Here is an 18,717-nt window from a genome sequence, read left to right on the forward strand (position 1 = left end):
AAAAACAACCTCATGAGTTCAACTTGCGAGGTTTTTTTACAAGGGGATACAATGGGCAAAAGGGCGAGGAATGCAATGGATCTGGAAAGGTAAGAGACGCGCCTCGTGGCTCAATACCGCCCACCTCGCCTTAATGGTAAAGGCAGCCTACCTGGTTCCCTTCCCTGCCATCCCTTTAGCAAGGGGTGGCAGGTGGGGAGAGAAGCGAGGTGCACCTCTTATCTTTCCAGGTCCGTTGCATTCCTCACCCTTTTTCCCATTGAATCCCCTTGTAAAAAAAACTTCATGAGTTCAACTCGTGAGGTTTTTTTAATAAGGGTCTTCAGTGGGCGAAAGAGCGAGGAACGCAATGGACCTGGAAAGGTAAGAACTCATGAGGTTTTTTTTACAAGGGGCTTCAATGGGCGAAAGGGTGAGGAATGCAATGGAGCTGGAAAGGTAAGAGGCACTCCTCGTGGCCCAATACCTCCCACCTCGCCCTAATGATAAAGGCAGCCTGCCTTGTTCCCTTTCCCGCTGTCCCTTTAGCACAGGGTGGCAGGTGGGGGGCGAGAAGCGAGATGTGCATTCTAGCGCTACCAGAGACTGACAGCTCCACTGTGTTCCTCACCCTTTCGTACATTGAAGCCTCTTGTAAAAAAAACCTCGCGAGTTGAGGAACACAATGGACCTGGAAAGGTAAGAGGTGCGCCTCACTTCTCCCCTCTACCTGCCACCCCTCGCTAAAGGGACGGTGGGGAAGGTAACCAGGCAGGCTGCCTTTACCATTGGGCGAGATGGGCGGTGTTAGGCCGCAAGGTGCACCTCTTACCTTTCCAGCTCTGTCATGTTCCTCACCATTGTGTTCAGGGAAGCCCCTGGTAAAAAAAACCTCCCCTTCTCATGACTTCAAGAAGTTTGATTGAACTCACGAGAAGGTTTTTTTTTTACCAGCCGCTTCCCTGAGCACAATGGTGAGGAACGCGACAGAGCTGGAAAGGTAAAAGGCACGCCTCACTTCTCACTTGCCCCAGGAAATAATAAGCCCTCCCCTATAATAAGCCCAAGGCCATATTTCGTGGGGCAAAAGAAAATAAGACCCTGTCGGGTTTCTTTCGGGGCAACACGGTAATATTTTTATATCTTGTTCAGGAATAAGATTTAATAGGTTGCATAGTTCTTAGTGGTGCATATTGTTGTTCACATCCAAAACAACTGATTTTGCTGATTTCTCATCTTTCTCATCTGTGCCATATCCCTATGGGTTCTGGAGGAACAAATTACCATAAGGTAACTTTTCATGCCAAACCAACAAACACCCTTCCCTACCAGTTGCACACAAATGTTTAATTACATCTAGGAAAGGTCCAAAGCCAGAGCAGGGTTCCTAAGGACCTTTTTTCATTTTTTTTTCATTTTCCCTTTATTTGTATGCCACCCTTTTCCCTGGGGGGACTCAGGGCGGCTCACAGTTCAAAAAGGGGGGGGGGGAAGGACAAACAATTTCTAACATAAAGACAATACATCATAATTAAAAACACAACAGTCACACAATTCGAGTGGGGTTAGAATCTTAACCCCAGGCCAGCCGGGACAGCCAGATCTTTAGGGCGGTGCGGAAGGACTGGAGGGTGGTGAGGGTCCGAATCTCCATGGGGAGTTCGTTCCAGAGGGCCGGAGCAGCCACCGAGAAGGCTCTCCTCCGGGTAGTTGCCAGTCTACACTGGCTGGATGATGGAATTTGGAGGAGGCCTAATCTATGCGATCGTATCGGTCTAGTGGAGGTAATTGGCAGTAGGTGGTCTCTCAAGTACCCAGGTCCACTACCATGAAGGGCTTTGTAGGTGATAAGTAGCACCTTGAATCGCACCCGGAGATCAACAGGCAGCCAGTGCAGCTCACGGAGGATGGGTGTTACGTGGGTGAAACGAGGTGCACCCACGATCGCTCGCGTGGCCGCATTCTGGACCAGCTGAAGTCGCCAAATGCTCTTCAAGGGCAGCCCCATGTAGAGCACATTGCAGTATTCCAGCCTAGAGGTCACAAGGGCACGAGTGACTGTTGTGAGGGCCTCCCGGTTCAGGTAGGGATGCAACTGGTGCACCAGGCGAACCTGGGCAAATGCCCCCCTGGTCACAGCTGACAAATGATGTTCGAAAGTCAGCTGTGGGTCCAGGAGGACTCCCAAGTTGCGAACTCTGTCTGAGGGGTGTAAAATTTGACCCCCCAGCCTGAGAGATGGAACACTTGGCCAATTCGCGGGAGGGAAACACAGCAGCCACTCGGTCTTTTCTGGATTGAGCACAAGCTTGTTAACCCCCATCCAGTCTTTAACAGCCTCAAGACCCTGGCTCATCACATCCATCGCTTCGTTGAGTTGGCACGGGGCGGACAGATACAACTGTGTATCATCCGCATACTGGTGGTATTTTATCCCGTGCCGTCGGATGATCTCACCCAGCGGTTTCATGTAGATGTTGAAAAGAAGGGGGGACAGGACCAAGCCCTGCGGCACCCCATACGTTGGGGGCCTAGGGGTCGATCTCTGCCCCCCGACTAACACCGACTGTGACCTGTCCGAGAGGTAAGAGGAGAACCACTGTAAAACAGCGCCTCCCACCCCCACCTCCCGCAGTCGTCGCAGAAGGATACCATGGTCGATGGTATCGAAAGCCGCCGAGAGGTCAAGGAGCACCAGGATGGAGGCATGGCCTCCATCCCTGGCTCTCCAGAGATCATCGGTCCAGAGATCATCGACCTGACTGTTTACCTCCCTCCCTGAGGATTAATTGGAATCACCCACTTAGGTAGAAGTGGAAACATCATTAAACAGTGCCCCAAACTCCCAGAAATCATAGATAGCATAGAGCAGGAGTCTCCAAACTTTTCAGTCTGAAGGCCGTAATGGACATTTTGCAAACATTCTAAAATCAGTTTTATAAATGAGCAAATTGAACAAATGTTTTTTATTTTGCTCAGTGATTCACATCAACAACAAAAAAGAAATGTGATTATTACAAAGAAACAATGTGTTGTGCCCTGTCAGCCGCCAGCCCCTCCAGCAGCTGAATCAGATGAGGAGGAGGCATGGAATCGGGGTCAGCATCAAGACAACCTGAGAACTCCGAGGGGGAAGGGGAAACAGAGCTGTCAGAGAGAGAGAGAGGGAGAGAGAGAGAGAGAGAGAGAGACAGAGACAGAGACAGAGACAGAGACAGAGGTGGAACATGGGCTGTCCATCAGCTCTTAGATGGAGAATCAACAGCCTCCAGGTCTGGAGGTTGCTGATGAGGAACAGCTGGGTCCAGTGCCTGATGCGCAGATGTGCAGAAGGAAGAGGAGAAGAGAGCGGAAAGCAGTGGGCCGATCCTTGGGCCGGAAGAGCCACTGCTGCTAGCGAAGCCCCACCATTAAGGTGACCAGACGTCCCGCTTTTGGCGGGACACACCCGCTTTCCAATGCATTTTCCCGCGTCCCGCACGCTTTTTAAAAAAGCACGTTTTTTTTGGCGCTCGCAGCTCCCGCCCATCAGCTGCTAGCTTGCTGGGCTGGCTCATCATTCTGTTCTCTATCCGACCAGATGAGCCAGCCCAGCAAGCTAGCAGCTGATGGGCGGGAGCGGCGAGCGCCAAAAAAAGCGTGCTTTTAGCCTTTTACCTCCTACAAATTTAAGCCAGCCCAGCCTGCCGCTCACTGATTAGATTGGCCTGGACTCCAGCCAATCAGTGAGCTGGCTGGGATGGGAAATTTTCAGCACGCCTGCGCGAGTCTCCATTTCCTTTCGCCAAAAGACGAAAGAGGTTGCAGCTGCGCTGACTGGTGAGTAATCTAATTCTAATCGAATTTTCCGCTCGCTGCGGCAGGACGAGAGGGTGGGGGCAGCTGTAGCCGCCCGCAGAGAAGTTCCTCTCGCTTCCGGGGCTCCCGTGGCCTGGCAGAAGCCCCTGAAGCACGTGGAAGTTCTCTGCGGGTGGCTGCAGCTGCCCCCACTTCTCCTCCTGCCTCTTCGTGAATGGGATCGCCGCCTCCGAGAGTGTGGGGGCAGCTGCAGCCGCCCGCAGAGCAGAAGCCCCTGAAGCGAAGCACATGGAAGTTCTCTGCGGGCGGCTGCAGCTGCCCCCACGCTCTCGGAGGCGGCGATCCCATTCACAAAGAGGCAGGAGGAGAGGTGGGGAACGCGGAGTCCGTTCGTGAATCAAAATGGATCGCCGCGGCAGGAGGAGAGGTTGGGGCGCTGCCAGCCGCCCGCAGACAACTTCCTCTCACTTCCGGGGCTCCCGCCGCGCGGCAGAAGCCCCTGAACCACTTGGAAATTGTCTATGGGCGGCTGGCAGAGCCCCAACCTCTCCTCCTGCCGGGGAGTCCGTTCGTGAATCAAAATGGATCCACGCGGCAGGAGGAGAGGTTGGGGCGCTGCCAGCCGCCCGCAGACAATTTCCTCTCGCTTCCGGGGCTCCCGCTGCCCGGCAGAAGAACCTGAACCGCTTGGAAGTTGCCTGCGGGCGGCTGGCAGTGCCCCAACCTCTCCTCCTGCCGGGGAGTCCGTTTGTGAATCAAAATGGATCCGCGCGGCAGGAGGAGAGGTTGGGGCGCTGCCAGCCGCCCGCAGACAATTTCCTCTCGCGTCCGGGGCTCCCCCTGCCCGGCAGAAGCCTCTGAACCGCTTGGAAGTTGTCTGCGGGCGGCTGGCAGCGCCCCAACCTCTCCTCCTGCCGGGCAGTCCGTTCGTGAATCAAAATGGATCCGCGCGGCAGGAGGAGAGGTTGGAGCGCTGGCAGCCGCCCGCAGACAATTTCCTCTCGCTTCCGGGGCTCCCGCCGCCCAGCAGAAGCCCCTGAAACGCTTGGAAGTTGTCTGCGGGCGGCTGGCAGCGCCCCAACCTCTCCTCCTGCCGGGGAGTCCGTTCGTGAATCAAAATGGATCCGCGCGGCAGGAGGAGAGGTTGGAGCGCTGGCAGCCGCTCGCAGACAATTTCCTCTCGCTTCCGGGGCTCCCGCCGCCCGGCAGAAGCCCCTGAACCGCGTGGAAGTTATCTGCGGGCGGCGTCCGTTCGTGATTGGGATCGATCGCCGCCTCCGAGAGGGTATACAGAACACTATTTACCTAAATGTGCATATATACAGTTTAGTATTTTAGCATTTATTTTTGAAAAAAATCAAACTCCTAAATCATGGTCTATAGCTTATTGCTCCTATCTTGGACATATTTTTTCTGATCAAACATTTGTGTTTACTGGGGTGGTGCATAAAGCTGAAAAGAGTTATTGTTTGTAATTTTTCTACATTATTTTGCTGTGAAAGAAGAGTTTTCTTCTTGGGGATAGATATTGATGGAGATTTCTTGTGCCATTAGGAATTGTTGCAAAGAAAAGATAAAGAATCTTATGGTGTGATATTGGTGAATTTTTTAAAAAAATAGTCTGTGTTGTCTTTCTGTCCCAAATAGTTAAATATAATTTCATTATGAACATCTGCAGGGTTTATGGGATTCCCATAATATGGGAGAGTCATGCCTTTCTAGATCATATTTGCCCATTTGTGGTTTTCTGTCTCATCTGTGAAATTCACAACCTTTTATTTGTTATGTTCTGAATTTTTCTCTTTTTAGAAAGTGATAAGAAATCTACCTGCAATTTAATCTTGACCAGGCATCCTGACTTTTAAGAAGTCACTGACATGCCAGTTTTAAAATTGTTTTTTTTCTTGATAGTTAAGGTCAAAAATTTAAACTTGCTGTCACAACTTTGAGCAGGGTGTGAGATTGTTGATGTCCATTTTACTGTCTTTCAATAACTTCTGTATAATGTTCCAATCAAGCCTCAAATTAAGATGTTACCAACTAGTATGTGAACTACTGGAAAGATTGTGTGCCTATAGTCTGAGTTAAGAGTAAGAGTTTCATTTCATGCATCAGAAGGCTGTATAGTGTAGAGAGAAAAATATGTTCAAAACATTACAGTTGTATGTGTTAGCCACCTGAATCTTGGCTGAGTTTTTAAATTAATAATAAATATTATAGCAATAAAATTGCAGGTTCATGTAGAATGCCTACTTAGCACTCTATTGAACTATTGTTCAAGATAATTTGATAGAAAAAAATGTGCGTAGCTCAGGGTTGAACTGCTGCCCTCTGAAAACAGCCAATCACAGAGAATATCAAGGACCCACAAATTCCGTATCCCTGGATTAAAGAACCAAGCCAAAAAGAGGAACTTCTGAAACAAATACAATCTATTGTATTCTATATTACTGTCTTTGTTTTAAAAATTTTCTCTCAGGATCCCAAAATGGTGTTTGTTTGTATGGGTTATATTTATCAATATGTATTGCATTAAATATTGAAATCTAAGTATTCACTGCTACTGTGGATTCTCACAATTGTTTGATGGGATTTCAACATAGGCTGGCAAATTTGAATTTTGAGTACCCTTGATTGGGTCTGACCCTCTGGACTCCAAGGAGAGATTTTAAGAAACACTGATTTCTTTTGCCAGGTAATATGTAATAGGTTGCCACTGCAAGTGTATTTGAAAAAGATAGCTTACTCTATGGTGTTGTTTTTTTATTTTTATACTGGAATTCTTCATGAAAAAATCCAAAAGGATTTACAAAAGAATAATAAAATATCTCTTCAAGAAAACAATAAAACTAACAGTGTCAGTGAAGATAATATAGAAAAAGCAAGGCATAATTCATTTTTAAAAAGCAGTCTAAGAGGGAGGTTGTCCTGAAGCACATGTTACTCTAGAATTGCCTTGGGTGAACAGGCTTGATTTCAGCTGTTCAAACAAACCAATGTGTAGAAAACAGCTACATATTTCCTAATTTATTATTAAATAATTTGTATTCTATCAGGGGCTTTCAGCAGTTTACAGCAACAAAAATGCCAAATAAAATTATATTATTATAAAATCATTGTAACAATTCCACAAAAACAATAAAAAGAAAATCCAGTGATAAAACCATATTAAATCCCAATGGCTCTAGATTCTAGAAGACAGAATAATTTGTACAGCCTTCCTGAATGGACAGCAGGTTAGGGCTCCCTGCTCTGTAGGAGGTTTCCAAAGGATGGGCACCAGCTGAGACCTTCCTCCTGAGAAAGCCCTACCTTTGTCATGAATGGGATTACTAGCAGGGCCTCCCCAGAAGATATTTAAAGCTCTGGTAAGATATCTTTGAGGGGGGTGGTCTTTAAATATTTGGACTTTAAGCTGATTTTGGAAAATCTGTAAATTTGAAAGCACAAAAAATGCTATTGGCTTGTTTCCAGATGAGTCATTTACTGTAAGGAGTATAGGCTCAATGTATTTTAAAATAATATTTTATTTATTGTGCATATGATTTTTTAAAATAGTGGTATTCTGTGTTGATTCTTTTTTTAAAGACTATTTAAAAAAAGATTCTATCCAAAATAAATTGAAACAAGCCATTTTTAAAATTTCTATGCACAATACTTTGAAATGGACTCAGGAGTCATGATTGACACTGAGTGAATTTGCACTTTTAATAATCAGGAAGATACAATGGCATTGAAAAAAGTGACTGATGACCATTTTTCACACTTAGCGACCGTTGCGACCATTTTTCACACTTAGCGACCGTTGCAGCATCCTCATGGTCACGTGATCAAAATTTTGTTTGGCAACAGATTCGTATTTATGCTGGTTTCAGTGTCCTGGGGTGACCTTTTGACAAAAAATTTTTTTTTAACACCCCCCCCCCCCGGTCAAGGGCGTCCCTCTTTTCCAATCTGAAAATCTGGTCACCTTACCCACCATAGCTCTGGGGATAAAAGGCGGGGGGGGGGGCGGCGGAAATGAATAGATGTGACAGACAACTATTCATCTCCCTCCCAGACATACTTTCTAGCCTGCGGTGAGAGAGAAACTTTTTGCCGGGGCTGCTGGTGCTCCTAATAAAGGAATCATTGAATTCACTACAGAGGCTTTGTTGTGTTTGGGGAGCTGGGTCAGAACAAAATGCTGTGCTGGTACCGACAAATGATATAAGGAAAATGTCAAACATTAGCAAATGGGGCATAAAACATAAAAACAAAGAAAAGCTCAGCTGGATCAGGCCAATGTCCAATCAGCCCAGATCATTTTTCCCACCCACTCTCCAGATAAAGGAAGCAACCCTCCAGTCAGCTTCCTTTTCCTTGTCCAGCTGGGAAAAGCTGGCAAGCCAGTTGAAGCCTTCTGGAGGACTGGCTGTAGCCCATGGGTGGAGGTTTGGAAACCCCTGGCCTAGAAGGATGCTATTGTTGAGGGTTATGGATACTGTTGATAGTATTAAACATTGCTCCTTCAGGATTATTGCAAGTAGTTGCATTGTAATACTGTCAAGCCACTTTATTTATTTAATGCCACATACAGAATTATTCCAAATTCTGTATGTGGCATCTCAGTAGCTTTCTTTAATAAGAAGGTATACATACAGTATTTTATTAAGAAAGATTAATAATACAAGAGAGGGGAGGGAGGGAGGGAGAGACAGGGACAAAATTTTAAACTGCAGTGAAAAGTTCAGACCTTTATATGTATTAGCTCTGATGTGCTAGGCAGAGTATTACAGATCCTAGTTCAATAGTCTAATATTGATCCACTTCAGCAAATTAAATGCTGCACTTGTAACCCAGGACAATTAATTCCGCTGATGCTCCTATAAAAACACCAGCAGAATCAGCAGAGCTTCACTCATGCCTCATCTGTCTCCTTCAAGCAATAAATAAATAATAAATAATAAATAAGACACCCATGAATTAAGTCTTTGATTCTACTGGCACAAAGGCAGTATGTTTGAAATATTTCTTAATTATAAAGTATTAAAGTGGCACTAGAAGTGGCACTGAATACTAGATAGTAGAAAGAGTAGATAACCAAAATATGGAACGTAACTATTAGGCATAAGAAAAGACAGAATGAAAGTCTAAAAATGACAAAATACTGGGGCAAATGAGAAGTTCAGAACTTGCCACTGATAAAATTGTATTTAGGAAGAGTATTCTGGTGTAAAGCAAGATATTAATGAAGACTCAGAGAAGAATCTTGACAGACATTGTTAAGCTATGAGCAGACAAGTAGGAGAGAGTATGTTCCTTAAAGTTGCTTTTTCAAAAAAGCAACTGGACTTTGCTTTTCCTATTCAGGTGACCCTAAGGGCACAGGGATACCTTCAAGTGGCCTCAGTGACTCAGAAAGAATGCTAATGCCCAGATGACTGCAAGGAATGTAATTCCTTCCATCCTGTCCCATTCAGTCAGAACTGAATAAGTAGCCTGCATTCTAACCACTGCGCCATCACAGCTCTAATAGCTGCTGACTTGGGATTTTTTCCAAGCCGAAATACAAAGCACTGGCTTTTCAAGTTCCTCATAGAGTGTGGACCTGGATATTTTAAAAAAACCTAGTTTGGTTTGGTTTGGTTTTATTGGACTTATATGCTGCCCTTCTTCCAAAGGACTCAGGGCGGCATACAACATAAAAACACATATGATAAAAGTTAAAAAAGATTAAATAGAGAATCCAATAACCTTCAACTGACAATTTACATCAAATTTAGGTAAATTAAAATTGACAATTTAAAAATAATAATTTATTTTATTTTGTTCAGGCCAGGTCAGCTTGCTGAAAAAGCCAACTTTTTAGGGTGCGCCGGAAGGACCGGAGGTCAGGGGTTATGTGAAGCTCCAGGGGCAGCTCATTCCAAAGGGAAGGTGCTCCCACAGAGAAGGCTCTTCCCTTGGGGGTCGGCAGCCAACACTGCCTGGCCAATGGCACCCTGAGGAGGCCAACTCTGTGGGATCGTATTGGACGGTAGGAGGCTACTGGTGGCAGTAGGTGGTCTTGCAGGTAGCCTGGGCCTAAGCCATGGAGCGCTTTAAAGATCATAATTAACACCTTGAATCGCACCTGGAAAACAACTGGCAACCAGTGCAGGCCACCTAAAAGGGGTGTAACATGGGAGGACCTAGGTACCCCCATGACAACCCACGTGGCTGCATTCTGGACCAGCTGGAGCCTCCGGGTGCTCTTCAAAGGCAGCCCCATGTAGAGAGCATTACAGTAGTCCAATCGAGAAAGGATGAGGGCATTAGTGACTGTGCACAGGGCATCCCGATCCAGGAAGGGGCGCAAGTGGTGTACCAGGCGAACCTGGTAAGAGGCCCCCCTGGTCACGGCCGTAAGATGTTCTTCTAAACTAAGCCATGTATCCAGGAGGACTCCCAAATTGCGGGCCCTCTCTTAGGGGGCTAAAATTCTCCCCCAATCATCAAAGATGGTATGTGATGCATAAATCGGGATGACGGGAACCACAGCCACTCAGTTTTGGAGGGATTAAGCTTGAGCCTATTCGTCCCCACCCAGATCCATACAGTTTCCAGGCACCAGAACATCACGTCGAGAGCATCTTGGGTGGTTAGGGGTAGAGATGAAAAGTTGGGTATCATCAGCGTATTGATGATACTGTACCCTGAAACCACGGATGATCTCACCCAATGGTTTCATATATATGTTGAACAGGAGGGGTGAGAGAACCGACCCCTGGGGCACCCCACAAGTGAGGCCCCTCGAGATCGATCTCTGCCCTCCAGTCAACATGAACTGTGATCGATCCGACAGGTAGGAGGAGAACCACCACAAAACGGGGCCTCCCACTCCCAACCCCCTGAGTCGTCGCAATAGGATACCATGGTTGATGGTATCGAAAGCCGCCGAGAGGTCTAATAAGACCAGGACAGAGGAACAACCCCTGTCTCGGGCCCGCCAGAGATCATAAAGCAATGTGACCAATGCCGTCTCTGTGCTGTACCCGGGCCTGAAACCTGACTGAAATGGATCCAGGTAGGCAGCTTCATCCAGGTACTGGGAAAGTTGACGTGCTACCGCAATCTCAACAACCTTCGCTACAAAGCAGAGGTTGGAGACCAGACGATAGTTGGCTAAAGAAGCTGGTCCAGGAAAGGCTTCTTAAGTAGGGGCCTCACCACTGCCTCCTTCAAGGTAGTGGAAAAGAACCCATCTCTCAATGAGGCATTGGTAATCACCTGGAGTCAGCCTCGTGTCACCTCCCAGGAAGCCGAAACTAACCAGGAGGGACACGGGTCCAGCACACAAGTGGCAGCACTAAGTCTTCCCATAGTTACTCCTATATAAATCTAGCAGGAGATAACATCTCCAGAAGATGTTTTCTCTGAATGTCCCTGAAGTGAAAGCAGGTTGTTATCAGGGACAAAAATATGCTTATTTGATGACAGCTTTGCCAGGTTCGGTCACTAACTTAAATCAAATCACTTTGCTCATGCTTTCAGTAAAAAGTTATACTGTATACACTAGCTCCATTTATCATCATCTGGGATTTATTAATTATATTTAAAAAATAACCGTGGGCTCCTTTTTTCCCTATGTTATAGTTAATTCACATTTGGGTATAAAAGAAGAGAAATAACCCTGCTAGCTTCTTTGTGAATTTTTCCTCCTGAATTTGAAATATACATATGGTTTGCCTTAATAAAATTGAAAAGAATGGATGAATGAAGCAAATGACTTCATAGACACAACCAAGCCAATTCATCTCTGTACTTCACTGATATTAGTGAACTAGTATAGCTCCACTGTCCCATTTCCTTTCTGAAAGGACATGTCAGGCCTTGTAAGACCATTTTGAGTTGAGTCTTGTTGTGGTAAAGCAGAGAATAAACCCTTATTGTCCACAAAGTATGCTTGTTACAGATCTTCTTTACTAATTTTAATGGTCTCCCTGGAATGTTCTTGTATATACTACAAATAGAATGTAGTAGTATCTACTAGATACAGTTCTACACAGGAATTATTGAGTCTGTCATCTGCACCTCTATAACTGTCTGGTTTGGTTCTGCAACTCAACAAGACAGACACAGACTTCAGAGGATAATTAGAACTGCAGAAAAAACAATTACTGTCAACCTGCCTTCCATTGAGGACCTGTATATTGCACGATTTAAAAAAAGGGCTTTGAAAATATTTACAGACCCCTCACATCCTGGATATAAATTGTTTCAACTTCTACCGTCAAAATGATGCTATAGAGCACTGCACACCAAAACAACTAGACACAAGAACAGTTTTCCCCCGAACGCCATCACTCTGCTATACAAATAATTCCCGCAACACTGTCAAACTATTTACTAAGTCTGCATTACTATTACTATTAGTCTTCTCATCGTTCCTATCACCCATCTCCTCTCACTTATGAATATATAATTGTAACTTTGTTGCTTGTATCGTTACGATTTATATTGATTGTTTCATAGTATGATTTGATTACTTATTTGTACCATATGACTATCATTGTTATACCTTATGATTTGTGATGAATATATCTTTTCTTCTATGTAAACTGAGAGCATGTGCACCGAAGAAAAATTCCTTGTGTGTCCAATCACACTTGGCCAATAAAGAATTCTATTCTATTCTATTCTATTCTATTCTATTCTATTCTATTCTATTCTATTCTATTCTATTCTATTCTATTCTATTCTATTCTATTCTATTCTATTCTATTCTATTCTAGCAGAAACACAGACATTTATGTTCGGACTTAAGATATATAAACGATGATCATATAGTACCTTCCAGGAGCATCTCCATTTTCATCAATCCGCACTTCTTCTCCCGAGACTCCACTGAATGATGAATTTAGGAGAGACTCCAAAAGTTTGCTTCCGTCAATTGGCTTCATAGCATCGCAGAGTCCTACATGTCCCGGGCAAAGGGTGTGATGCATGTTTTGTAAGCCATGAGCCATAGCATAGATTGCATTGATAACAAATCCCATTTTACTGTCTTGGACATAATTTTCTTCTAAGCTTTCATTGCCTGTAATCAGAAGACAAAGTATTATTTCTAAAAATGAAAATGAAAGGAATTCTTTTCAGAATGTTCTTCTACAGTGAAATCGGTATTTTAGACAGCCAGTAGCTTAAGATTTTTTTAATTCCACCATTGCTTCAAATACCTCCACAACAACCCCCCCAATTTTTAATTATCATCTTATACCCTGTTTTCTCGAAAATAAAACCTGCCTGGATAATAAGCCCAATCGTGCTTTCGAGCACATACGCTAAAATAAGTCCTCCCCTGAAAATAACCCTCCCTGAAAGTATTGCAACACAGCAGCAACCATGAGGTGACCATCCTTGCCACTCCTGCACCTCAAAAATAATAAGTCCTCCCTGAAAATAAGGCCAAGCGCTTATTGGGGGGGGGTCAAAAGAAAATAAGACCCTGTCTTATTTTTGGGGAAACATGGTAACTGATCTTCAACATCTCTCACCAGTGGCTATCCTAATTGTCCAGCAGCATTTGAAATATGACAAGTTTTCTTTCTCTGCTCTAAAACGATATGGGACAATGTATTTTCTGAAATAGTTTTGGAAGCTGTTGCATAGTATCAGGATTTATTGGAGTGATGCACCAGTAAAAATGACACATTTATTTTACATTTTGAATATTGAGAACATTAGTCAATGTCTTCCTAACACTGGCATAGATTTTATCATTCTAAAATCATGCACAGTGTAGCGTGTAGTGATGAAGTAGTGGTTTTATTGATTTGTGGTATGACTTTTGATGATCCCTCCCCCAAAGTAATTTTGGCTAGAAAATAAAAGCAACAACAGGAGAAGTGGTATTGCAAAACATGGATAATCTTGACAAATAAGGACTCTTTTCTCTGAATTGATTAAAGACACCATACTAATAAATAATAAAATACTAAAGTACAATTAGAACAGAATCACCCAACATCCAGGCTGCCTCTGTAAGAGAAAGAGTTCATCTACCCATATAATTTAATGGAAAATCCACGAAGCAGAGGGAATTTCAAAGGTTCAAGCTAGGACTACTATATCGAGAATGCAACAAATCAAATCATCATGAGATGGCAATAAAGCACCAGCATTTTCTGTACCTATTAGTGCCATCTAGTGGACATCTGTATTTTTGAAACACAGATCTGGCATCTGGCACAATTGGCAATTTGGGAAGTAATTTCAGAGGTGAAGAGTTATTAACAAACCCAAAGGTGGTTTTCCAAAAGGCACCTGGAGCTTCTTGGTTTTTGCCTTGAGAACATTTTGCTTCTCATCCAAGAAGCTTCTTTTCTGTTCTGTTTCTTGGATAAGAAGTGAAACATGTTTAAGGAAAAAAACTAAGAAAGTCCAGTTGCCTTTTGGAAAACCACCTTTGGGATAACTATGACCTAGATGAATGAGAATCTCCATATGTCAGGCCTGCAGTTATATCCCTTTTAGGATCTTTGGCCTGCCACACACTCTCTTATTTCATTATGCTGTTTCATTAGTGTAGTAGTTGGGAGGGTGGAATAGAAAGGAGTAGAATTGTGGAATGTGTTGTTGTCATGCTTTTCTAGAAGCCCAAGGTCACCTTTTGTCTCTGCACCTCTGCACCTGACCGGAACCAGCTGGGTGGAGATGCCAGCGTGTGAGAAGAAGAATGGACCATGTAATGGATTTGTGGGTGTGGGGACAAGATCATGAACTTTCAACTGGGTGGGAATCCGATGTAACTTCCAGAATTGGGATTCCAAAAATGTGCTAAGATGTCTGATTTATTAAACTGGAACTTTAAGGATCATTTTGCCTTGGACTCTGATTTAATTCTACATGATACTTGGAACGCTGACACCATAGCTATTAGCAAAATGTGCTATTTTTGAATGAACAGAAAATGCCCATTGGTAGTTGGTAAGTGTGAAGGGCTTCTGATGATAATATCAAAATGTGAGCAGGCTAGCACACATTAAGATCATCTAAAAGGTATTTCATGGTCAGGGTTATTTCACCTCCATATGATTATGTGGATTAAGAGATGAGTAGCCAAGGCCATGATCCTGAAATTTGTCATCAAGTGGTTAAATTTTGGTTAGGGCCTGATGGTTCAATAGATTTTGGGGTTTCCTTTCACCATGAACCAATTTTCCCAGATGAGTATATATCTTACATCATACTACTGCAGAAGAAGGCCTGTTTGCCATCTGCACTAGATGAGACACAAAGCTCTTGGCAAACTCTCTGCATCTATGATTCAAAGAAGGAATAGCATTTCAAACCTTAAAACTCATCTTAAGAAAATTGTGGTTATGTTTTGGAGGTTGATATTTTGACTGTTAGTCCCTTCAAAAATCAATCATGAAAGCTTAATTACGCACTTCAGCATTTATAACTATGCCCATATTATCTTGATCTGATTTTTTTCTATGAGAAACCAGCTTGCAATGAAGCATTTGTCATTTGTCATTTTTGCAATTCAGAAAGCAATGGTTCTCCAGTGTCCCAAGTTGACTCTAGAATGATACTGACTTCTTTATACAGTAGTGCAAAGGTGAGATCAAACGATTCTATGTCTGAGCCATATTGCTTGGGAATTTCCCATGCAAGTAAGATATTTGTTCTTGTCAGAAGGATGCTTAAATGGGAAATTATATCTAAATGATGGCATTACTCATGAATGTGGAATTTTCATATTATGCGTAATGAGTCTGCCACCATATGATTGCTTCATAGAAGAACATATACCATATAAAATGACTGCATATAAATCACATTTTAAGGGAAAAATGCATCAAGCATCTTTAGCACAAGAAAGTAAATCCACAAGATTAAAAGGCCAACAAGAGTCACAGCAAATATGTTCAACTAGGACAGAACTACTTGATTTTAAAATATTATCAGCCCTATCAAAGACATATTTGTGCTATGCCTAGACTTCTATTATTAAACCCAGTTCTTTATTATTAATACAATTCCTATTGTGGGCTAAGCAACAATAGAATAAGTGTCTTTCTTGTGCAACAACAATCTGTTTTCAAAAGATTAATGAACATTCCACACTTAAACATGTTGAATCCCAAATTATGAATTATATTCCTTTGAGTGCATCAAGAAAGAGAATTCGTTAAATAAGAGAAGGATTGGATCAGATAGATATTGCAGTCAGAATTAACTGACTTTCTAGTGCAAACTTATAAAATACTGGGGTTGCACGCCAAACAATTTCTTATCTCTTACCTCTTCTTAAAGAAATGTATCTAGATTTGAAGATATAACTCTTAGCATTCCTAAAAGCTTTGATAGGCAGAATGTTTAAAGATGTGTTAAAACTTAGTGGTTGGATGTTTAGGTCAATGTGAAAGGGCCCAAAATGTTTCTCAAAATGTCACTTCATGTTAACAAAGCAAAATTTTAATGAAGGGAAAAATCTGAATTTTCTTCTGGTCTACACCCATCATTTCTTCCTATAATTGCTTCCCTGATGCTCCATTGTTTCCTATTATCATTCTTATTTCCAATCCAATTTGTAACACATCCACTGATAGCAATGCTTTCTAGCCATCTGGATCAGTTTCTCTCTTTAAAAAAACAGAGAGAGAACTAATTTTTAAAAAGAAGGAATAGGAACAGCAGTGACAAGATCACAGTAAGATCATTGTAGCGTTTTAGCAATAATTCATTCCCTGATGCCAGCCAAATTTAACAAATACATGTTTAGACAAGTGAGCTAACCCATGTTTGGAATTAACCAGGAAGGGAAAAGGGTGATTGGCATAGATTGATGTCAGATTCTAAAGCCTATATTGAAGCTGCAGTAAACACATTTGCTACGTTTTGAGAAATTATTATACAAGAGATGTAAAATTAATTAATTGACATGTTCATAATTAGTCAGAAAAATTAAAAATCTATCCAGAGCTGAGGTGACAATTAATTCTACCTCACATAGTCAGGTATCTCAGAATGTTTGTCTCCTGTAAAAGTATCAGGGATGTGCAGTCAGAGGAGGCAGGGGAGGCAGAGCCTTACCACTGTCATAATGAAAAGGAAAAAAAATGTAAAAGGAAAAAGGCAAGAGCTGAGGTCAGGCTGAGCTAATTGCTGCCAGAGTCACCGTGGATGACTCTGCTTAGCGCTTAACTGTTTAAAAAAGCTTCTAAAAAGTGCCCTTTACAGTAGGAGGCAGGAGAACGATGTGCCTCATCTTGTCTGACTTTAGGCATTTTATGATCACCCGAGCAGAGTTAAGCAAGGGTTAAAAGCCGAAAAATTTCTGACGCAGGTGAGGCACGCAATTCTCCTGCCTCTTCCTGTAGAGGGCGCTTTTTTAAACAGTTAAGCAGAGTCATCCACGGTGAGTCTGGCAGCAACTAGCTCAGCCTGACCTCAGCTCTTGACTTTTTCCTTTTACATTGTTTTTCTTTTCATGATGACAGGCAAGAGCAGAGTTGAAACGACTCCGGAGCACTGTACCGGAATGGTACCCGGTACTCCAGGCAGGCTCTGGTATGCCCGTACCGGGGCGTACTACCTACAACTCACCACTGGTCTGAAGGTACAAACTTCCTGTTTCCAGTTTCAACTGATTGATCCGTTAGGGTGGATCCTTTCTTTCTCTGAACCTTAGGTCAGTAGGAACTCCTGTTTCTCTTGTCTAATTGTTTTCTAGGCAGCATATCTTCCCCTCCTTTCCCAAAGTCATCCACACATCCCATTACTCTTAGGAAATAGCATAGTATTGTGTCTGCTATTACAAATACAATATTAATGTGCATTTTTCCTGTGTATATGGCCTCCATTTTTCACACTAACACCATTATATCAAGAATTCTTGATAAGCCATCAATTTTCCCATTCTTCATATGAGATTTTCATATGCAAAATTCAGGCATATTAAAGGCTTTGTTTTGTCTTGATGGCTTTACTTTTGATTTGACAGGAATGAAGTATCCATTGCCATGTGCTGTCACATATAAATGCAGCATGTAAACTGCAGAATATTTCAGGCACCAAATTATATATCAGCTGTCAAATAAATGAGAGATGTATCTCTAAACGTAGCTTTCCTAGATACTTTGGAGTTTAGATTTAAGTACCCTCTCCAGTCATAATAAGAGTTATGGGAATTGAAATCCAGCACATCTGAAGGTAACCAGGGTGGGGAAAACTACTTTGACTCATTTTATTCATTATTTCTTTTTTGTTGTTGTTGCAAAATATTCCTACATAAGAACCCTCTCCTCTTGCTTAACACCACCACCTTGTCCTATTATTACAAAACATCCTTGCCAAACTAGCCACCTTCTTTGGAGATCTCAGACATGGCACAGAGGGGAGTGAAATATTCTATCAACTCCCACTAGTGCCTCCATAAAATTAAAGATCTAAAAATAGAAAAGATGACATTATGGTTTCATCTGATGCCATAGCACTCTTAAAATCCATAGACTCAGAACTAGTGAAAGAAACCATGGCAGCAGTGTTACACAATACCAAATACATTAAGAAAATCATGGACCTTATCAACCTTTGACTCACTACCTATTTCCAGTTTTCTGGACAAATATACCAACAAATCAGAAGAACATCCTTGGGATCACCAGCCTCAGAATTTTTACAGAGACTGTACTGCAGGGTCTAGAAATTATGGATCCAGTACATAGAGAACACCTTTGTCATGCTAAAAAAGGAACCACTAGAGAAGACATATAAAACTATCAACATCTTCAAAGGAACAAAATTCACAAGGGAAGAAGAAAACAACACATTTCTCTTCTTTTCAGCAAAGGAAATGATGGCAAATTAAAAACACAGGTCTATTGAAAAACACCCCACACTAAGCAAGTGTTCTGCTACCAAAGTAACAGCCCAACCTCCACAAGACTAAGAACATTATTTAGACAA

General features: G+C 42.9%; 1 protein-coding gene across 2 annotated transcripts in view; it reads right to left on the reverse strand.

Annotated features, from left to right (window-relative positions):
• GRM1 (glutamate metabotropic receptor 1) overlaps positions 1–18,717 on the reverse strand; it is a 268,242-nt gene that overhangs the window by 57,248 nt on the left and 192,277 nt on the right. For both annotated transcript variants that reach the window (XM_087718322.1, XM_087718323.1), the window contains exon 5: positions 12,592–12,838. In XM_087718322.1, the coding sequence (XP_087574448.1) occupies positions 12,592–12,838 (247 nt within the window). The remainder of the gene's footprint in view (positions 1–12,591; positions 12,839–18,717) is intronic.

The sequence above is a fragment of the Thamnophis sirtalis genome, unplaced genomic scaffold (assembly GCF_051295495.1).
Source record: "Thamnophis sirtalis isolate CommonGarterSnake01/CBP01778 unplaced genomic scaffold, rThaSir2_p1.2 scaffold_6, whole genome shotgun sequence".
Classification (NCBI taxonomy): domain Eukaryota; kingdom Metazoa; phylum Chordata; class Lepidosauria; order Squamata; family Natricidae; genus Thamnophis; species Thamnophis sirtalis.